This window comes from Engystomops pustulosus, chromosome 2, assembly GCF_040894005.1.
Source record: "Engystomops pustulosus chromosome 2, aEngPut4.maternal, whole genome shotgun sequence".
Lineage (NCBI taxonomy): Eukaryota > Metazoa > Chordata > Amphibia > Anura > Leptodactylidae > Engystomops > Engystomops pustulosus.
Genome location: NC_092412.1, coordinates 98625968 through 98648966, shown reverse-complemented (window position 1 = coordinate 98648966; position 22999 = coordinate 98625968). Strand labels below are relative to the sequence as shown.

The 22999-nt window shown below is 42.5% G+C and overlaps 2 protein-coding genes across 6 annotated transcripts in view; both read left to right on the top strand.

The window, feature by feature from the left end:
• NIPA1 (NIPA magnesium transporter 1) overlaps positions 1 to 4841 on the top strand; it is a 39504-nt gene extending 34663 nt beyond the window's left edge. For both annotated transcript variants that reach the window (XM_072135679.1, XM_072135678.1), the window contains exons 4-5: positions 107 to 267; positions 1402 to 4841. In XM_072135679.1, coding sequence (XP_071991780.1) covers positions 107 to 267; positions 1402 to 1913 — 673 coding nt within the window. In that variant the 3' untranslated portion in view covers positions 1914 to 4841. The remainder of the gene's footprint in view (positions 1 to 106; positions 268 to 1401) is intronic.
• A 4744-nt stretch (positions 4842 to 9585) lies between these two features.
• NIPA2 (NIPA magnesium transporter 2) lies at positions 9586 to 22929 on the top strand. 4 transcript variants are annotated; one of them, XM_072135677.1, is made up of 7 exons: positions 9586 to 9763; positions 13183 to 13238; positions 14198 to 14424; positions 16699 to 16755; positions 17152 to 17242; positions 17868 to 18028; positions 21166 to 22929. In XM_072135677.1, the coding sequence occupies exons 3-7, from the start codon at positions 14286 to 14288 to the stop codon at positions 21795 to 21797; spliced, it is 1080 nt and encodes a 359-aa protein (XP_071991778.1). In that variant the 5' UTR covers positions 9586 to 9763; positions 13183 to 13238; positions 14198 to 14285; the 3' UTR covers positions 21798 to 22929. The 4 variants fall into 4 exon arrangements, with proteins under 4 accessions (XP_071991778.1, XP_071991777.1, XP_071991776.1 ...); XM_072135676.1 differs by having other exon boundaries at positions 9586 to 9767; XM_072135675.1 differs by lacking the exon at positions 13183 to 13238.
• The last annotated feature ends 70 nt before the right edge of the window (positions 22930 to 22999 follow it).

Below are 22999 nucleotides of genomic sequence, written 5' to 3'. Positions count from 1 at the left end.
GTCTTGAACAATAACTACAATATGTATATATTAATAGAAATTGTTGTAAGAATAATGTTTACCAAAACAATGACTTTCCTCAATTATTTTTCTTCATGTTCGGAAGCTCTGTCTTGGCCTCATATGTGCTGAAAGAAAAACTTAATTTCTTGGGAAAACTTGGATGTCTTCTTAGCTGTGTGGGCTCCATTATCCTTATCATCCACTCCCCCAAGTCAGAAAACATAACATCTCGAGCTGAGTTTGAAGAAAAGCTTTCTAACCCAGGTATAGTTGGCCAGAAGTGACACTTGCTTTCATTGTGTTTATTCATAAATCGTACATCCCTTTTCATTGCTTATCACTGTGGTTCTAGTTCTTGGGATCCTGCTGACTATGCAGTTATAATGACGTAGTATTACATGGAGGCCATTCATATCTTCAGGACCTCGATATATGCCAAAAATGTTCTCTAATTTAAAGGGAACCTGTCACTATGCCAAACAGCACTTTAGAGTCTGCTTTATAATTGTTCCTGTGATGCCCTATTACTTCTATTTTATGCAACACTCCTATAAAAAGACTTTTATTGCTTCCCTCAGGCTCTAAAGATAAAGTCAAGGAGGTGGGGAGCTCTGACATACAACTGCTGCTTACAGTTGTAATCCTGTCCCTAACAAGTCTTAGACCGTTTTAAGATGCCAAATGTACATAATGTTTATTATATTTTATCAACTTTAAAGAATTTAAAAAAATAAACATTGGAAAAATATTCTAACACCCTCTTATATACTTAATTGCACACAGCTATATGGTGTAAGTTTTTTATAGGACAAGCTAAAGTTCTTAATACCAGTTCAAGTCTCAATCAGAATTTTTTTTATTTATATATTTATTTTATTAAGGAATGGAGGGTAATTAGAAATTTGAGGTTTTTATAATTTTTAGGGAACCTTAGGGGATCTCGTAATTCAAACAACAGTAGACAAAAGAAGCCTGGAATGTTAAAGAAAATAAGTTTAAGGGTACAGAAATGGACTTTTTCATGGGGAGGGGAATTTATCGTGGCTTATAAGCCAATTTTCTTGCATTAGCCATGGAAAAGTAGCAATTCCTGGCCTTGTGCCACCCTCGTATAGAGCTACACCACCAACATATCATGTGGGCCGGAGATGCCCCAGCCTGACGCCTTTTCTATATCTTGTCATAGAATAATTCTTTACCAGACTAGACCTGGCGTAGAATTAATCTGGGCATATGATTGTGCACTTGATAGCCTTATAGCATATTAAGCACATCACGTGTCGGCAGGTGAAGTATGATGACGGTTAGTGGCTACATCCTACATGGAACTATCAATGTGTTTTTATTTACAGTATTTGTAACATTTCATAATAATGTTTTTTTTGTTTTGTTTTTCAGTGTTCCTCGGTTACCTCTGTTTTGTTCTCCTGATGTTGACATTGCTGATATTTTGGCTTTCCCCAGCGTATGGGAAGAAAAATATCATGGTTTACATAGGTGTGTGCTCCCTGTTAGGCACATTTACTGTCCCTTGCACCAAAGGTATTGGACTTTTTGCTCAAGATGCTTTTACTAAGAATCCAAGTAGCTCAAGCTCAACATACCTTTTCCTATGCCTCCTTGCAGTGCTGGGATGTAGCATTCTCATCCAGTTTCGATATATTAACAAGGCTCTAGAAGACTATGACTCCTGTATATTTAGTGCTATTTATTATGTCACCTTCACAACAATAGTCCTGGTTGCAACTGCAATTCTCTTTCAAGAATGGACCAAAGTCGGAGCAATAGACTTTTTGGCCATGTTGTGTGGATTTACGACTGTGTCCACTGGAGTCATTTTAATTCAGATGTTTAAAGAATTTAATATCAGCTTCAGGGAGTTGAGCAAGACACCGGAGAAGAAGGAGTGAGGAGACTTACAAATGACCACGACCACTATCACATGTCCGGATGGGCAATGTGTCTAAACTTTAACTGCAATGCAGAAAATAGATTTATGAAAGCAATGATGTGTTACACTGCTGGAGAATAGCAGCCTACAACTAAGGGTGACCATGACAATGCAATTACCAGGTGTGACATAGTCATTTAGTAACATCATGTACTTGATTCCTCATGTAATCTCTTGACTAATTTTTTCTTTTTTTTTTTTCTTTTAAACTGTGGCTATTGAAAACATTTTTTGAGTTAAGACCAAGATCCTAAATTAGGGTGAGCAACACAAACATAAGGTCACAGGACCAAGTATGGGAGGCATAGGGAAAGGGAAAATGGAATAGCTTCCTAGTCTCTTTTTGGGCTCTGTTCATTCCAATTTTGCATCTGAAGGTCCAAGCAACGGGATCTAGTGGGTTCATGTGACCGTTCAGGTCCAGCAATAACTCTGTCCAGTGAGAGTATTTATAGCATTGTGAGTTGGTTCTATACTGGAGGGGGGCTTCGGGATGTTGGAGCACAAGAGGACTTACAATAAAATCAAACCTGAACAGTGAAACCCAATATGATATGTCATGACAATGTGAAGTCCCAACAACTCATCCTAGTCATGCTGTCTTAGTAAGGTCCAGTGAACCTTCTCATTCAAGATTTAATGGTGATCAGTGAAATTCTTGACCAAGTTTAACTGATCTTTACCAAGGGGGGGGAGACTCCTACAAGCTGCCAATCCTGATACCACAATGTTGCTGTGAAACGCACTTTAAAGTCCCGCCTCATGTTGACTAACTTCTTATATAAGGCTATATTCACAATATGTATGCCCGCCGTACTGCAGTACGGTGGGCATACATCAGTGCCGGGGAAAGGAGCAGGGGATGAGCGGTGCTCACCCCCGCCCCTCTCCATAACATAGGGCCCGGCGCCATTTACATGTCCTATCTTTCTACGGGCTACGGAACGCTATGGTGCCGCACGTCTGCAGCTCCTTATCGCTCCCGTACGGCGCCATGAGGCCATTGCAGTGTATGGGGGACATACATACGCCGTATAAAAGCCCCCCCCCCCCATACGTTCGTGTGAATGTAGCCTAAAGGTGATATACTGCAACACTGTTGTCTCATGGGCTTTCCATTTTTACACTTATTTTGAATACATGCACTAACTGCTGCTAGTTTTATATTGTTGTAGATTGGCATATATAAAACTTCTCCTATTGACTACTCTTTACCTTTGCAAATACCCGAATTCTAGGGACAGGGATTCATTCACGGTCAAAGGGGTTCCATATATTATCCATTGATCCTGTGGCACTGATTGATTCTTGTTACAGGTAACACATGCTATAATAGGAGGAAGATGTTTCATCTCATATCAGCCATTCCAAATGCAACTCACCTTGGCCACCCCTTGCTGCAACTAAATTCACTTGTATGCAAGAGGCATTAGGCCCCCCTTAGTCACATTCCCTTATTCCACATCCCCACAACTATTGCGGCCAAATCAAAGTGGATTTCAATTTGAGGACAGAAAGAGCAAATATCTCTGAAGGCAATATGCATGAAAAGTCACATGACATTAAATATATTGCAGTGATACCCTATACCTATGATTGGATCATACACAAAGAGGTGCAAATACTCATTTTGAAAGCCCTTCTCAGATACTGTAGTGAAATGCTCAAGGAGCACTCTGGTATTATATCTAAGGCCACTCAGTATTAACTACATTATGACACTTGACAATTGTTTACTTATGTGTTATTTAGTGTTTAATGTAAGATATTAATATGAGCACAATTCTGAGTGCACAAAGTAGATTGAAACTATTGTGGCAGCACTGCTGGTATTGTATAGTTTACATCTATGACTGACAATGAGGTTTGTTTGTCTCAGAATTACTGTAAAGTAGAGATACATATTTAATGTATACTCTAGTTATTTATGTCCAGTGACCCAGGGACGTTTCCCTCTGGCATGGTTTCACTGAATGAAAATTGTTGTTAGGTTTTGAATGAATATATAAATGGGTTTAATAATACAGAATTGAAATGCACACTAAAAAGGACGTCTGATTTACAGAAAAAATATTGCATAGGGCGATATGCCAATAGGAATTAAAATTAATATATGCAAGTTTTTGTTATATTAAAAAATAATATATATTGTATACTTACTAACTAGACCAAATGCTATCCAAAAAAATGCATGGAGACTTTGAGCTTGATAAGCTTGTAGATGCAGCCAGTACTTTACTTACTATTGTAATAGGGATTGTATTACACAGAACATGGTTTCTTTGGTAATCGATGACACAGATAATAAATCTGATCCTTTTACACGTGTTGAGGAGTTGCAAAAACAATTTCTAAATTCATATGTTTCCATGATATTACAAAAAAATGTATTGTGGGTGACCCCTTTCAGTAGGAGATATTAACTTTTCATATGACTGATCCTGCCCACAGCCAGGGCCGCATGGACACAAACAGTGGGTACCTCACGGCCCCTGTGGTTTCTATTGTGTAGGCACTGTTTATTACCCACTGAACATGACTGCCGTGGTCCAAAACATAGGACAAGTCATATTCCTGCCTATCTTTTCAGCACGGGTAGTCCTTTCCTAGGAACATCAGCCGGGTAAGCAGTGCTCACCTGCCATTTTCAGACAGGCCACAAGTGGGGGATTGTGGACCTCAGCCTAACCTTGTAAAAATGCCATTTTACTTGACTTCATAAATGGTCTTCTGTTTCCTAAGATGTGCAATGAAGAATTTTTAGGAACAATTACTTTTTTTTTGCTGCTGAAAAAATGACTGATACCAGATAATTTATGTTAATATGCATTTATTTAAGATGATGTACTGTATTTATATATGAAATAAAAAGAAATCATGAGACTTGGCTTTGCCTAATGGGTGACTTTTACCTTTATCTCTAAAGGCAATAAAGGAAACGTGTGTGTGTGTGTGTGTGTGTATATATATCGGATGCTTCACTTTCATAAGATCCACCGTGTTTTTACCAGTTTTTCAAGAGGTTGTCATCTAGGTGAAACAATCATGATAAAACTCTGCCTCAAGATAATCCTGTTCAGCTGTTGGGTTGTAGATAAAAAAAGGAATCATTTTGTTCCTTATTTCTTTGTTCTATAAGCCATGGTGTGAAGTGCAGTCACATCTCAGACCCACTGAAATGGCTTTATTGTTTTCATTCTATACCCATTCAATAGCATCTACCAACCAGATACCATTTATGCATGTGGTTCGCTAAGTATGTTTGACCGTCCTGCGTGACCACCAGAGCAGGGCCCGTGGCAGCGCAAAAGCCAGATGCAGGAACCTAGTATGGCTTCTGGCTCATGCGCTGAAGCAGCTGACCGCTCATGAAGTGGCCGAGCAGGGAGTGATACGCTCCCTGCTTTGCCACTATGCACAGCATGGCTTCCAGTGCCTGCAGCACATTGTCATCACTGTGCTGCTAGTTGCCTTACTGCGTTATACATGGGGGCGTTATAAGAGGAGGACATTATGAATGGGGGCATGCTGAATGGGGCGTAATGAGCGGAGACATTAGATATTGGGTAGAGCAGTGATTTGAAGGGACACAGAGCTGTCAGTCACAATAAGGGGGCGTGGTTCACTGCCAGCCTGACAAACAAAAAGCACCTCAACCTTTTTCTAAACCATGCCCCACCCACAAGCATAGTATAATATCGACCATGATAATTTCCCCCCCCCCTCCCCCATGGACCCGTATAATACCCCATAATGCAACTCTGCTACATATATTACATTTAATTTTCCACTTTTATTTCTCTCCCAAACTTGCACATAATACTGTATGTACTCCTACCCCTCCTCAAATTGTGTAGTCCCTGTTCTCTATCCTCCTCATAGTGTGGCTTTCCCTCCATCCTCCTCCTGTAGCTCCTGCCCTCCATCCCCCTCAAGCATCCTCTTCCTGTCTGCCAGCCTCCCCCGTCCTCTTGTCCCCCCTGTCCTCTATCCTCCTATAGCAGTGGTGGCGAACCTATGGCACGGGTGCCAGAGGTGGCACTCTGAGCCCTCTCAGTGGGCACTCAGGCTGTTGCCCAAGCACAAAATTCACCAGACAGGACTTGTGGGCCATGTAGTCCAGAACGTAAAGCATCTGGGTCTATTTGAGATTGCAGGAAGAAAAGGTTGCTGCTCTTGGCCCCACAATTCTTCCTGTTCATTGGGTTGTCAACGGAAGCTCCAATGGCAATCTGAATTTTCCCACCTTCTCTCAACAATATTCACCCTTGAAAGCTGTGGTATAGCACGGACCAAGAAGATTTTCATAATTTAATGCTAGAATTGCTGTGTTGGCACTTTGCAATTAATAAGTGGGTCTGGTTTGCATTTTGGGCACTCGGTCTCTAAAAGGTTTGCCATCACTGTCCTATAGCATCCAGACTCCTCCTAGTCCCCATGCTTTGACTGTTCTGCAGCTCTAATATACTGGGACCATGAGGGATGGGACAATGCGCAGGAGATGGGGAGAACCCGGGACATTCCTGCCGAATCTGGGACGGTTGGGAGTTATGGAGTTGATGGTTCTGGGACAGATAAGTAATTCTTTTTCATTTTAACACTTTTTTGTGTAGTACACCAGCTGAAATTCAGTCCACTACATACAACTTACATCATAATGACTGCAAAACTTGTGTGCTCAAAAAGGAGGCTGCTAATGACTGACAGTCTACTATAGGTTCTACAACACCAATAGAAAAAGGAGATGAGCATAAATTGTAATAAAAATGCAAAAATTTATTGAAGTCATTTTTTTAAAAATAGAACATAACAAAAGGGTAGTGTAGTTTTAGGTGCTGGGCAGCGAGCACACAATGGCTGACAAGGAAGTAGACAAATTTAAAGTGCTTAGTGCATAGCCAAAAGGTGCTAATTACATCACAGAAGCAGGTAATGTAGAAAAATATCACAATGCATAAACAAGGAGCGCACAGAGGGAAGTAATGACCTGTACCTGACCTGGTGGGTTTAGAGTATGAGGGCGCTGAGGAGAGGATGCTGCCCAGCACCTCCCCGACACGTGTTTCGTCCGGCAGGACTTTGTCAATTTTTGCATTTTTATTACAATTTATGCTCATCTCCTTTTTCTATTGGTGTTGTCTGACTTTTGAGCATCTTTTCAATATTTGTGTCCTCCTTGCATTGCATTGCGCATGTTTATGTATATGTAAATGGTCCATTAGTATTTATAGGTTTTGTGTACTATAGGTTCTAGGCCAGGGGTAGGGAACCTATGGCTCGGGAGCCATATGTGGCTCTTTTGATGGGAGCATCTGTCTCTCAGACAAATCTAAGACACACACTGCGATGATCACTGGATGCAGGCAGGAATGTTACCACTGCCTGCGTCCTTTGTGTGACCAAGTGCCATCGCCGCACCAGTCTTAGGTGACAGCACCTGTGTCAGAGTAGAGCAGCATCCACTGTTCCTTATGACCCAGGTGCCATTGCCTTAGCATTGATAGCAGCGGGGCCTGGGTCATAGAGAAGAGCGTGGGAGTGATGAGAAGCGAGAAGAAGGGAGAGCAGAAAAGTGAGTATTCACTTTTTTTCTCTGACTACCTATCTCCTGGTGGCATGTGCTGGAGCTACCTATCTACTGGGGCCTGGGGGCATGTGCTGTGACTACCTAACTACTGGGGAGCATGTGCTGTGACTACCTATCTACTGGGGGTTCATGTGGAATGGCCGACTATCTACTGAGGGAATGTGCTATGACTACCTATCTAATGGGGGGCATGTGCTGTGGCTTGCTATTTACTAGCAGGCATGTGATGGTGCTACCTATTTACTGGGGGCATGTGCCGTGATTACCAATGTACTGGGATGCATGTTCTGTGGCTATTTAACTACTTGGGTGCTTGTGCTAGGGCTATTTATTTAGTGGAGGTCATGTGATGTGGCTACCTGTCTATTGGGGTACCTACTGGGGCTACCTATCTACTGGGGGACATGTGCAGTGACTACTTATCTACTGGGAGCCATGTGCATATTGTATGGCTCTCACAGAAATACATTTTAAAATATGTGATGTTCATGGCTCTCTCAGCCAAAAAGGTTCCTGACCCCTGTTCTAGGCTATATAAAGAGTGTGGGCCTCCCCTGGTCTCAAGTTTTACATACACATACAGTGGCCTACCCCTGATACCCTGCTATGTTGTGTCCACTGTCCACCATGGTCAGATTGCTGACGACACTACTAACAATGATAGCATGTATGTCAGTGTCTTTTTAACCCCTTAACGACCCTTTTTAGTTTTTTCACTTCCATTTTTCACTCACCACCTTCAAAAATCTATAACTTTTTTATTTTTCCACATAAAAAGCTCTGTGATGGCTTATTTTTTGCGTAACAAATCGCACTTCATGGTGACCATATTTAATATTCCATGCTGTGTACCGGGAAGCGGGAAAAAAATTCCAAATGTAGTGAAAATGGTGAAAAACCGCATTTGCAATGTTTTCTTGTGGGCTTGAATTTTACAGCTTTCACTGTGCGCCACAAATGACAGGTCTACTGTATTTTCTGGGTCGGGCAATAATGGGGAAACCAAATTTGTATAGGTTTTATAATGTTTTCATACATTTACAATCATGTATTTATGATTTTTACTGTTTATTAATATTTATATCAGTTCTAGGGAAAGGGGAGTGATTTGAATTTTTAGGTTCTTTTATTATAATTTTTTTTTAAATGTACTGATAGCACATTGTAATGGATGGGTTAAAACGAGACCCCTTCGAGGCTGTCAAGGCGACGGATTGCCACTCCCCGATGAGAAGCGATGATCCGCGGCAAGATGGCGGCGCCCATGCACCACCATCCTTTTGAAGCTGCCGGCGGCGATCAGCAAAGACTTACCGGCTATGGGGAGGTGTCGGCCCGCGAGCCCTCTCCATGCACCGGGACCCGACTTGTGCCGTGATAGTATGGTGCAAGTCGGGAAGGAATTAAAGGACCTGTACCATCAGGATGAAAGACTGTATGCAAATGAGCCTGAGGGGGTCATACAGCCCTTCATCCTGGTGGTAGATGCCCTTTAAAGTGTTATCAGTTATGTTGAGAGTTGTCCCACACACTAAAAGGAAAGCAGAAGTGGCATCTAGTACCAAATGTTCCATCAGGCTCACTAAAATGTAGTAGAAGAAACCGGACAAAGTGGTGAAGAAAAGTTACAGCAGATCAGCGGCTGTTCTCCCAGCCTTGTCATTTAAATCATTATGGACTGTTTTGATGTTTCTTGGTGGGGTTTGTCACGTGGCTAATGCTGGGTGGACAGTGACATTGATTTTAACAGGATTCTTTATTCGTTATTAATTTATTATTACTTGGGTTTTAAAGTTTGTCAGGATCACGGTCTAAGTATCCACAAAAAATCCACAGGACCAGCTCTCACACACTCCTCTACTGGCCTAAATTTTGTCCAATTATAACCTAGAAGACACATCGCTCAGCATAGGAGCTGCAGACCCGTTGTGAGGTTCTTGGTATTTCATATTATTATATATATTCATATGTTCTAGCTGCATTGGAGCTATGAAGAGTGATAACAGCCCCTGTGTTTGATAAAGGTGTTTGATAAAGCTGGTTGAAGGAGCTGGTCACGTGCCCTATCACATGTCCTCCCCAGTCCTGTGCAGCGGCGGAAGCAGGAAGCTGGCAGTGCCGGAGTGACGTCAGGCCGGACTTGGGAGCTGCCAGCTGCGGACTCATGGAGATAGCGGCCCCGCCAGCTGGAAGGCGAGTGGAGGCCGGGATCGGAGCCGGAGGCAGGTAACGCGCCGTCAGCACAGCAGCTTACTGCGCTATGTAGCGGTATACACGCCTGGGGCGGCAAGATACTGCGCTATCACGTGACTGCCCCCTTACACATATGAATGACTTCTAGGTGCCAATGCAGGGGGATCACGTGACCCCATGCAATGTCTAGCTTGGGGGCCCCTATCCCTGACCCACCCAGAGGGACAGGAAGGTGAACCCGGACTACAGACGGCATTGCCCCTCACCAGTGCGAGGGTCGGATCCATGAAAGTTGTCATGTGTTTGGTAAAACTGTCTTGGGGAAGCTTAATGGTTATTAGTGTCCATCCTGTCACCCTGAGGAGTCTATTCTCAGAGCCTATTCTATATAAAAGGGCCTGTACTTGTGTGATGCCAGGATCACTAATGCACATGGCAGAAGCGCTTGGCTCCTCTGAGATGGCGGAGGTCGGCCCGTACACCACACATTTTGTCTTTATAGAATGAGACGCATGTAACCCGGGTCACTAGGGAACGACAATGGCTTCTAGAATTGTTTGTAACACTTTGATGTGGGATGTCTCCTGCTGCTTTCACTCTCTATGGGACTGCCAGAGATGGGTAAGCACCGGACTCTCCTATCTCTAGTAGTTTTGTGACAATAAATGAAGTGGCACGACACATAATCGAACAGCTTGGCCTTGAATTAAAGGGAATAGGACCTTCTTCTGGTCAGTGGTTAAACCATCCCTTTTTAAGTTGAGCCGGGTGGGAAGAGGCTGGTGCCTCCCCACGACGCTTCTACCACTCCCAGCTGGAAGTTGTGGCATGGGGCTTCATTTGGATTTCATTCTCTTGTACTTTGGTAGCATGAAACTCCTGATAGGGACCCTTCAAAGACATGCATGGCTGTCCACAAACCATTCGTAGCAGTATCCGTTGTTCTCTAACAACGCTGTCCACCATAGTTAGCCACAAAGTGTCATGGCCTTAAAATAGGCACTTTCCGTAATTAATGACAGGAAAACAATTTAGTGGTGTAATCTGGCAGTGCTGGTAATAGGCGTGCTGCCAGGGGAGCGCTATGATAATTAGTCAGCTGGCTGATTGTGGCTCTCCCAGGGGGTCATGCTGCTCCTACAGGATCTTGTTCCTCATAATTAGCCACTGTCACATGAGACTTCCAGGTATTGTTTCATCTTGTAACACCCGGAGAACATATGTGAGTGCCGTGCACCGCCGCACCTCTCCCTTTTACTCTCTGTGCAGGATCTGTATTCCTGAACCTAAATCTGTGGGTGTGTATCCTATTAGTAATGGTCTGTTCTGTATATGACTCATCCTCACCTTGTGTGTCCATCATTCCCTGTGTTCTGGCTGTAGCAGCCTTCAGTAAGATTATTATATTACTACAACATGCTCTGCTCAAATGTCCTGTGACCTCAGAGGGATAAGGTTTCTCCTGTAATACACTTTTGTCTGATCAGTGTATAATGAAATGTCAATATGAAGAGGAACCATTTTCCCAGGGAGAGTGAGTGGTATCCAACTCTCTTCATGGTTGCTTTTAGGGAGGTTGTATTATATACATATGTGAATCAATTCTAACACAAAGCGCCTTCCTATAACTTTTTTTTGACCAACAGAATGCTCATAGTGTTGAAACGGCCAAAACATTTCTAAAACGTTTTTTTCCCTACAATTGTAAATTGCACTCAGATTTGCAGGGCAGCTCATAGCATTTATAAAAGCCACTGTACATGACCCCCTGATGCTCCAGGTTACATATGTAAAGTATATTACATATACATTTATGAATTAATATACTTGATAAGATCTGACTTACAGATGATCCCTAGTTGCAGATGTAGCTCTGCCCAGTGTGACCCCTCTGGATGCTGATGTACTAAACTTTAGCCACAGGCCCTACAGGTCATCTGTAGGGTGTCTCCCATGAAGCTTTATTGTTATTCCTTGTTCCTTTTTCGACCCAAATTTTTTTTAAATACTAAAACCTAATTTCTGCCAACCATTATTGGATATACCTATTTAGACTTACTGGACATACAAATTCAGTTTTAAAACAAATTTACCGAACCTCTCTAGTATGTAACCCGGGGACCGCCTGTATTAAAGTACATGTATCTTAGTTTGGAGTTTCGTCTGCAGCATGCCTTCCTCTGTACAGACCTCTCCCTTAGGATTGTGTAATGTACAGAATGAGCTCTAAGTTTCGCACAGCCTGCCTAATACACCTGGGGCCTTTGTAGATATCATCCGCCTGCTCTTCACACATTGCTGAGGGTTTACTGTTGTGATACACTTCTGATGCAGCATGTTCTGTTGTGTAAATCACATTGTGTAAAACACTCTTTTTAGCTATTTTAATTTCTGCACAAACATTGGAGATCAAAATTGGAGAACAGCACACATATGTCCTAAATGTCAATAAATAAATATATATATATTATATTTCTAAAGCATAGAATAAAAATGTAAATGAGATAATTGTAAAAGCACACTGACCAAAATTAGAGAACATTTTCAAATGCCTGCACATGTTTGGTATTATCCTGGGACCTGGTGCTAATCTGACAAACCTTATTTAACTGGCGGACGATATTTGCTAAAATGCTGTGCTATTCCCAACTGCTGCTGGAGGGTTTCAGCCACGTTTTCCAGATGAAGGCCAAAGAGGTGACCATATCAGCAAGAGAATAGCAAGAGAATTGGTTTCTGTGATTTCAAGAATATTGCATCTTAACAACATCAGAAACTCAAAAGACAAGTGAGAGGACAAGATAATGCAGATAATCTCCATGGATAATTGTTTCAATAGTGCAGCTGGAATTGTTCAGCACTGAACAGGATTTGGATCAGTCTCCTCTTACATTGTCACAATGTTTAAGAGTATTTTCATTGAAAGTCAACTCTGCAGTGACCAAACCTCTCATTAGCCGAAAGAATCAAAAGGCTAGACTCGCTTTTGTTGAGGAGCATGTTGTGTGGACAAAGAAGTGGGGATGAAAGCATATTTAATGTACTTGGATCGTATAAATCTGTGTACACCAGATAACTTGCACCTGAAATGCCCTGCGCCACATTTACTGAAGGCTTTAGACCATTTGTAGGCTGTTTTACTGACTCCAAGTCTAGTTCTACTCTGCACTGGTCGTCTAAAGACTGACACATTCATACATCTCCCCCTATCTTTTTTGACAATCTGGAGAAAGACTGAACCCAAAGTGTGTAAAGCAGTCAGTGATGACTTCATTGCTGTTCTCTAAGCAAAGGTTTTATCTTGATATACTTTGGTAATTTTGTGAAAACTATTGTTCTAGTGGCATTGTTTACCCCTTACAAAAAATCCATCAAATCACTGGAGATTACATTATTTATGAAAAAAATCATAAATTTTTCACTAACTTTGATTTCCTTGTGTATTCAGTCCCTTGCAGGATGCGTGTGGGATAGGCGAGTATACAGAGTAAAGCTGGCTGCCAGGTACAGGCTGGAAGTCATTGATTTACTTTGTTACACTTCATGGATCTAGTTTTAGTGGTTGATGATTAAACACATTTGAAGGTGAATATTACAGGGCACCAGTGTCAGGTTGTATTTTCCTGAAAAGTCTAAAGAATACCAAAAACGCACATCTGAAATGACCATTTTGCGTTGGAGCGTTGGCTATGTTTTGGATAAATCTAAACATACACCCTTAACATAGTTGACTTGAATAGCCGGCTAGCTGATAATAAGTGTACTGAGCACCCTGCTTCTAACTGTGATCAGAGAAGCATTGAGTGTAGCACCCTTACCGCTTAAGATATTTAAGCGCTGCATTTTTCTTAAAGGAAAGGAAATCTGCCATAACCAGGGGATGTTAGAATGTCTCACATTCCACCTCTACTCCTTATGAAGTCCCCTTTTCCTGCTGTAATCAGCAGAGGAAGTTTCAGCACACGAGGAGAACTCCTGTACAGTGTAACAGTTTGTGGAGCAGCAGCATGGAGAGGCTCTGGTAACACCCCCCGCAGCCAATCGGGCTCCTTAGCATTATTTTAAAAGTTTAAGAAGGAAGGAGGCCATGAATAACAAATATGACTTAACCAGAGTCACAGTGCCTGGATGTATGGGCAAGTGTTCCTGGTTTATAATGATGGATTTTGAACAGTAGATTTCCTTTAAGAAGGTTGTGGCTAAGAACTTTTGTGATGTCCATGTGGATGGGGTGTGGGCGGTAATATTTGTTCTCAGCATAGGCCTTGTTGTTTGCTCACCTGTCTTCGGCTGCTTTGTGGTACTGTGTCCTCTACCAGCACTGGCGGATACAAGGTCATGTGTGTCACAGATTATACATTGCTACAGGGCAGAATAGGACTGTCCCTTGCAGTTTCTACTTTCCCCTGCTCTTGTGCTGTCCTTCACCCCTGTCATATTTCTGTTATTTCTCTCCTTCACAGATCTAACAGGAGATTCCTGAGGAGACCTTAATGCGAGCGGCTATCCATGTATCTCCTTTTTATGTGGGTAGACTAGCAGCATCTCAAGATGGGACAAGACAAAGGACAATATGACTTTTATATTGGGCTCAGCCTGGCCATTAGCTCCAGCATTTTTATCGGTGGCAGCTTCATCCTGAAGAAGAAAGGGCTGCTGCGTCTGGCACGGAAGGGCTCTATGAGAGCAGGTACAGAAAAGCAGTGCCAAAAGGTGTTATGTATCTGTCATCATGTAGCAGAGCGTCTGTACACATGACGCACTGCCGCAACAATGTTACAGTTCTACCCCTCCAATGCCTCACATACTTTCATTACTTTCCTTTCTTAATGGCTTGTAAAAAGTTTCTTTAGAATCACTTTTAGATGTTTTTCTTCCCTAAGTGGAAAACCTCAAAGCTTTCTTCAGTTAAAGTTCCACACGAACACTTCAGCGGGGCATAAAGGTTTACTCTATAATACTGGACACCTTTCTGGCAGAGGAAAGATGTAATAATAATAATATTATTATTATTATTTCCTTCATTTATATAGCGCACACAGATTACTCTGTGCTGCACAGAACTTGCCAAATTGGTTCCTTTCCCCAATTCTAGTATGTTTTGGAGTATGGGAGGAAACCCACGCAAACACGGAGAGAACATACAAACTTTTTGCGGATGTGGACCCTGGGACTTGAGCCCAGGTCCCCAGTGCTGCAAGACTGTAGTGCTAACCACTGAGCCACTAGCTGATCATTTTATCCATGTGATGATATCTGTAGGTGTGGCCATACCGGGCTCTATATGTGGTGACTTATCCATCCTTTAGCACAGGGTTCCCTAAACTACGGCCCGTGGGCCACATGCGGCCCGCGGACCATTTCGATCCGGCCCCCGACACTTTGCGCGCCAGCGCCGGGCCCTAGCGGCCTGCGACAGTCGGGCAGGAGCCTCCGTCCGTCCGGACAGGAAGCTCCTGCCCGTCACTGTATAGTGCTCGATGCGGCAGGAAACGACCGCTCGAGCACTATTACTGGAGCGATGTGGCTGGAATACAACCCCGGCGCACATCGCTCCATGAACTAGGCTGCGCGATGACGTCATCACGCGGCCGCGCACCCCTTCCTGCCCGGACGCGGCAAGAAGATACAAGACTTAGGTGAGTACAGGGTTTTTATTTTTTTTTATTAAAGGGCAGTAAAAAGATTGTGGCGACTGGGGACTAGTATAGTTAGTTATGAGGGGCAGAATAAGAAATAATTAATTATGAGGGGCAGCATAGGAAATAATTAATTATGAGGGGCAGCATAGGAAATAATTAATTATGAGGGGCAGCATAGGTAATAATTAATTATGAGGGGCAGCATAGGAAAAAATTAATTATGAGGGGCAGCATAGGAAAAAATTAATTATGAGGGGCAGCATAGGAAAAAATTAATTATGAGGGACAGCATAGGAAAAAATTAATTATAAGGGGCAGAATAGGAAAAAATTAATTATAAGGGGCAGCATAGGAAATAATTAATTATGAGGGGTAGAATAGGAAATAATTAATTATGAGGGGCAGCATAGGTAATAATTAATTATGAGGGGCAGCATAGGAAAAAATTAATTATGAGGGACAGCATAGGAAAAAATTAATTATGAGGGACAGCGTAGGAAAAAATTAATTATAAGGGGCAGAGTAGGAAAAAATTAATTATAAGGGGCAGAATAGGAAATAATTAATTATAAGGGGCAGCATAGGAAATAATTAATTATGAGGGGTAGAATAGGAAATAATTAATTATGAGGGGCAGCATAAGGAATAATTAATGGTGAGGGTATAGGAAATAATTACGGTAATTATGAGGGGCAGTTTAGTAATTAATTTGGGGGGAGGCATATTCAATAATTAATGGAAAGAGATCCCAGTATATTAATTAATTAATTGGGCCAATATATAAAATAGTTCACAAGGGGGTGCAGTACCGGTATATTAAATAATTAATTGAGGGGGGTGCCAGTGTATTATGGATGCGGTCACATGTACCGCTATTTACTTTTAGACTTTCGTCCGGCCCTCCAACCGTCTGAGGGGGACAGCGAGCGGCCCCCTATGTAAAAAGTTTGGGGACCCCTGCTTTAGCAGAACTTCCAGCATCACGCACACATATTTTCATGCCATCATCGTTGTCACAATGGTTAAGCATGTCTGGAATTTCTCAAACATTATAGTCCACTCCTCTTCTTCTAAGATATTGATGGAAAACATGTTAAATTTACTTTCCATTATATAATTGAGAACAAAATCTTTTCATTGGTAATTTTCCCCCTTCTTTTTCCTAATATATGGCAGAATACAAATCACAAACATGCAATGCAGTAACCTATACACTGCCGCAATATCACAAGGCTCTGGTGAAAGGGCAAAGTTCATTTATTGCACTTTAAAGCCAAAGTTCAGGATATGGCTGATGATTTATGGTTTCTTGTTTGTTGTAGGTCAAGGTGGTCATGCGTATCTGAAAGAATGGCTGTGGTGGGCGGGGCTTCTTTCAAGTAAGTATCTAAAGAAAGGAACTAGTTACTCAATCTTGCAAAATTATAAAATGGGTTGTCCAACATGTGAAGGCCACATTCAGATGGTTGTTTAGTCTTCAGGGGCAAGAACCTGAGCATAGCACACTACAGGGAGGAGGAGTGAGCGCTCCTCACCCATCCCCTTCTCCATAGAAAGATAGGTGGTCGTAAGACATGTTCTAGACTTTGCACTCAATGGTGGTCTTCATCTGGCCGCAAATTGTGTGGCTAAATCACGGCCCCCCCATTACAGTCACACTAATAATCATATGATACTAATGATAATTTATCAGTGTTGGATCAGAAGGATGGAAATGCCTATTGTACATTTTCTCATTTTGGAGCCACTGACACTTGTGTTTGACTTTCTTTCAGTGGGAGCAGGTGAAGTTGCAAACTTTGCTGCATATGCCTTTGCACCGGCAACACTTGTGACCCCTCTAGGAGCCTTAAGTGTATTAGTCAGGTAAAGCTCTATTGTTGTACACTGTTTTGTGTGTGAAAGAAGTTGTGTCATATAGGAATTCCTATACTAGACTTTGGAGACTTATCGCACATCAAGGATTACATTGGAATGAGGGAAACAAGAGCTGAAAAGCTTATAATGTGCCTTTACCGCAACATACAGCTTAGTGAGGTGATCAATAGGAAATGAGGTTGTGCTAGGGTCTTAAAAACTAACTGACTGGTTCCTCATAAAATGTATTCCAATGGCCCAGTAGATTTGGCAGTTTTATACAGCCACTATTACAAATACATATCAAATTGCAGTGTTTTTCATATTTGATAGACTTCTGTACCAGTAAAAGATGTGCCTTCACTGCTCTTCCTGCATACACCTGAGCTCTCATAGATGTGACTTAGGGTTCTCTTAACCATTTATAAGAAGCTAAGAGGCTGGGTTGATGTCAGATATGCTACATTGCAGCGTCCTAATCCTGTGCCCTGCTAAATGGCCCATGTAATGCCAGGAGTTGTGATATATATATTATATATATTAGTATATGGTCCATCTTGTAATATTGGGGCTCACCTGCAGCTACCACATTATACTGAACATTTTTATTAACTTCTCATGTTATGTCTTTCAGTGCCATCCTATCCTCATATTTCCTGAGTGAAAAACTAAATCTTCATGGAAAAATTGGATGCTTGCTGAGTATTTTGGGATCAACAGTAATGGTCATCCATGCTCCCCAAGAAGAGGAGATAGAGAATTTAAATGAAATGTCCATCAAGTTAGCTGATCCAGGTACATTGTTACTGTCATCTGATGCAATGCTGCATTATATTTAAAGGGAACCTACCACCACAAATCTACCTATAAAGGTAGATTGGGTGGTAGGTGGATCATTGGGACGTGAGGATAGCCCTTTTAAGGGCTAATCCTCACGTCCCTGCACTTTTTTGAGAACTTTAATTTGATATTTATTCAAATGTACTTATGTGGCTACCGGGGCGTGGAGTAGCCGCTTATGAGATTACACGAGGCGGCTACTCCACGCCCCGGTAGCCACTTTACTCCTCCTACTCACCCATCTTCGGCGCGCAGCTCCGCGTAGCTGCGCGCCCTCGTCCGGCGAGCCTGCCGTCTGCGCATGCGCAGAAGAGCAGGCCCGCGCCTGTTTCGGAGTTGTGACCTCGCAGGCGCGGGCCTGCTCTTCTGCGCATGCGCAGACGGCAGGCTCGCCGGACGAGGGCGCGCAGCTACGCGGAGCTGCGCGCCGAAGATGGGTGAGTAGGAGGAGTAAAGTGGCTACCGGGGCGTGGAGTAGCCGCCTCGTGTAATCTCATAAGCGGCTACTCCACGCCCCGGTAGCCACATAAGTACATTTGAATAAATATCAAATTAAAGTTCTCAAAAAAGTGCAGGGACGTGAGGATTAGCCCTTAAAAGGGCTATCCTCACGTCCCAATGATCCACCTACCACCCAATCTACCTTTATAGGTAGATTTGTGGTGGTAGGTGCCCTTTAAGCTATATCTGTATTGATTAAAAACTACATTATCCTACAATTTACACGAAGCCTAGTATTACTTTTATTATTTCTTAAGATGCCATAACAACCAAGGAGGTAAACCTTTTAGTTTCATACAAAGGCATGACCCTAGAGAAAATACACCACCCTCTTGGCTAGTGTAAGCTAATTTACATATAATCTTCTGACAGCCATATCTTCTGAAAAGGTGGGTGGATCAACGTGAAGTTGATTAGGGGAACAGCGATCAAGGAGTATGGTTGTCAGTCTTGAATATGTACAGGCAGTACAAGGGTTACGTACAGGATAAGTTCTGTAGGTTTGTTCTTAAGTTGAGTTTGTATTTAAGTCGGAACTGTATATTTTATAATTGTAATCCCAGCCAGAATTCTTTTGGTCTCTGTGACAATTGGATTTTAAAAATGTTGGGTTTTCATTAGTACCAAGATTAACAATAAAGCTTCATTACAGACACCTGTGATAACTGTTATAACTGATCATTGTAGCCTAGAACTAAATTACAGTAAATTGCCAACATGCAGAGGTCCGTTGGGAACTAGGGGTGGTCTGTAAGTCAGGTGTTCTTAAGTAGGGGGTATTTTCCTTTCAAAGTTTCATTTGTAGCCTAAAGTACAATAAAGTCCATGAATCAAGAGCGTCCTGGAGATCTATGAATAGTGGGTGTGACTAGCTGGGGATGAGTCCCTGCACAAATGATACTATACAATCAGAGCTGACAACCTAATAACACCTAGCTGGAAATTTCCTCATTTAATAGAATAACAGAGGCAGCACAGTGTTCACACTAGTGTTATTGACGATTGGGTCCATCTGGTACACTATACACCTTTAGCACACTACTGCATATTCTAGATGTCTGATATGTCAATATCTGGTGAAGAATGATATCCTACATGTATGACTTCTTTCCCACAGCCATGTGATCGGCCGGATCCGATCACCCCTCCTCCCTCCACAGGCGGGGTGATGCACCGTATGCCCACTGTGCTGTAAACAAGAGCCGTAGGTCTATGGGGTCTGTGATCTGGTCACAAATCATGCAACCAGATCACGGCCCCCAGTCCGCCCATGTGAATGAGCCCTATTACTGTCTTCTGGGCAAATATTTTGGAAGGTTTTCATTCCCCTTTAGAAAGCGGTGGGAGGCTGATTAAGGATGGGGAATGGAGGGAGGTTTTGGAGACTTTTCCCCTAGTGAGGGACAAACGCTGTCACAATTAGGGTCCATTCACACGTGGGCATACCGCCGTGTGCTGGAGAGGAGGAGGTGACCCCTCCTTAAAGAATAGCGGCGCACGGCCGCACACACGCCGAAAGATAGAGCAAGCTCTATCTTTTTGCGGTGTGCGGCCCGGATCTGTGCCACACGTGTGGCACCGTATCTGCGGCGCTATTGCCGTCTATGGGGACGTACACGCGGCTGCATGTACATCCCCGCAGACGGCCATGTGAATGAGCCCTTATAGCTTATTTAGGGTGTATAAAACTCCTGATTTGCAATTGTGGTGTGGTATCAGAGCAGATTCCTGTTGTCTGAGATATGCAGAGGAAGGCGCAAACCTTATCCATGTGCTGTGGCCTTTTAGGGAACTTTTGGTGGGAAGTCAGACGTCTCTTCAGTAGAGTATTCCAGCTTGCTCTCCCTTTAGACCCTATGTTATGTATGTAAGGCGTATGCCAAATCAACCTGATAGTGACACTGTAGTTACAGGCATAGTGGGCGCTATACCAGGCATGGAAGGAGATTCTCCACCATCCCTGTGAGATTGTAAGGCTGGGGATGAATAACATTGTGAGATTAGTTCATGGTATTTGTCTGAAATGAAAATGTGCAGCTACATGTGTAAAAAGCTGGCTGGATAGTCTGGGCCTGCTATCAGGGGCACTACGTCTATTATACTGGAACAGACATGTAGCATCTCGTTGTTGTGCTTAGAATGAGCTGCTTCCCATCTGCATGCGTGTGATATGCATCTTCTACGTGCTCTAGGCAACTGGGTTGGAGTGTGTGTCAAGATGTGATATCATGTGATCTCCAGATACAAGAACAAAAGTCCTAAATATCATGAATAGATGTATGATCATAATGTACTCAGCCCTGAATTGTATCGCCCTGAAATAGAAATGCAAAAAGTACACAAAAACTTGAAAAAAAAAAAATCTGTCAATTTAGGGGGTTAGGTAATGTACACATGGGGGTATATTATGTGTCCTTATTTGTTATGCGCATGTCAGATGATCAGAACAGTGCCTATCCCCATTTATGATTATGCATATACACATCACAACCACTGTACATGCAGAACCCCTCTTATCAGTAGACTGTGCTGACATTTTAAGATGGAGACTGCTGGGTTTTTAACTCTTGACTTTCTTGTTTGTTTTGTAGGTTTTTTGCTCTTTGCTACAGGAGTGATCATCGTCTCACTCATCCTAATCTTTGTGGTGGGACCAAGTCATGGCCAGTCCAATATATTGGTCTATATCTCCATTTGCTCTGTGATTGGAGCTCTGTCTGTCTCATGCGTTAAAGGTTTGGGAATTGCCATCAAGGGACTGTTTGCTGGAGAACCAGTTCTGAAGAATCCCTTGTCCTGGATCCTATTGATCAGCCTTATTGTCTGTGTCAGCACTCAGATTAACTACTTAAACCGTGCCCTGGACATATTTAACACCTCCCTAGTGACACCTATTTACTATGTGTTCTTCACCACCTCAGTGCTTACTTGCTCTGCAATTCTCTTCAAGGAGTGGCAGCACATGTCTGCCAATGATATGATTGGCACCTTCAGTGGTTTCATGACCATTATCATTGGAATCTTTTTACTGCACGCCTTCAAGGATGTGTCTCTTACCCTATCCAACCTGCCTGTATCCTTACGAAAAGACGAGCGACTCCTGAATGGGAACCTCTCAAACCACGTCTATGAGCATCTGAATGGCGACGAGGAGAGCCACCTATGTGAGACGGAGATCAGCGAGAGCACAGCTTCTCGCCGCAATGGAAGTCTAACGTTTTAAAGGACAAAATCATCTTCTTCACTGCCAGCAAAACCACACGCAGGATGGTGAACTGTTCTGATGGCTTCCTGGGAGAACATCTCTTATTTTAATTGCCTTTGACATTTTGCTCAATGACTTTAAATAATGTATTGGCCTCTGGGTATGTGTGGCGCCATGTTCTGGACCAATCGGATAGCGGGGAGTGTGTCTACAAAACATCCTCTAAAATTGCTAAACCAAAATATTTTCATACTCTACAGTTATGCCACTGAAAGTATTTATATTTAAAGGGGTTTTTCACGATTTCCAGAGGTGAATGGGTTTCCACATCCCAGATGTGGACAAAGCTCTTCAACTTCTCATCCAAAAGCAGAGAATGGTTTCAATTCATTATTTTATAGAGAAAATTAATTAAATCAGCAGTGGGTTTCTGGTTTTTCCAGTGACATCACCCTAAAGGAGTTTGGCTCTTGTGCAGAGCATGCTGGGGGTTGTAGTCATCTAGCCTCTGTGATAGGCCCATGTCTGTAGTATTGATTGATGTCCACCATGAGGATCAGTGATGATGGCAGAATGACTCTCTTCTGTCATGGTGCAGCTCGTATGTTCATGCCGTTTCCTTCACCAGACCTACATGTAGATATTTATCTGAAGGCCTTAAACTAGGACGTGCCACAAAGAGGCAATATCTATGATAATGCAGTAATATCATTTCCTTGCCGGACAAGCCCTTTCATTCTCAGAGCTGGCATGAGTTTGGGTGTGATCTTTGTCACTCTATTCACTTGAATGCTTTTGCTGATTTCTATAAGTTTGCATATCATAATTTAGTTTTTTTAAGCAGTATAGACAATCATTTTAACATTCATTTTGGATGGACCAATTGGTGTGCAGTTTTATTTTGCCTTACTTTTTTTTGTTCATTCTTAATTTGAGCATGGAAACCTGTACATAATTTTTAGTTTGTTCTAAAATATGTTGCACTGAAATTTTAATTGTATATAAACATGGGGGTAAATTCTGGATGCATAACGCTGTGGATTTTCGTCCTCTGTACGTCAGATTTGCTGCATTTTGAATAAAGGGGCAGTGGGCGAGTACTATTCAATTGTAAAACATAACTTATTTTGAAATAAAATGTTTCAGAGTTTCCTAGGGGCTGAATGAATGTTTCCTCAGAACTTCTTATAGTTGTATTATTTTGGGCCTAGTGCACTTAT

Bases quoted from the DNA above. Each gene is read 5' to 3' on its own strand.
- NIPA2 (XM_072135675.1), top strand. From the start codon at position 14,286: ATGGGACAAGACAAAGGACAATATGACTTTTATATTGGGCTCAGCCTG. The intron at 14,425-16,698 runs GTACAGAAAAGC...TGTTTGTTGTAG, and splicing joins GAAGGGCTCTATGAGAGCAG to GTCAAGGTGGTCATGCGTAT. The intron at 18,029-21,165 runs GTACATTGTTAC...TTTGTTTTGTAG, and splicing joins CATCAAGTTAGCTGATCCAG to GTTTTTTGCTCTTTGCTACA.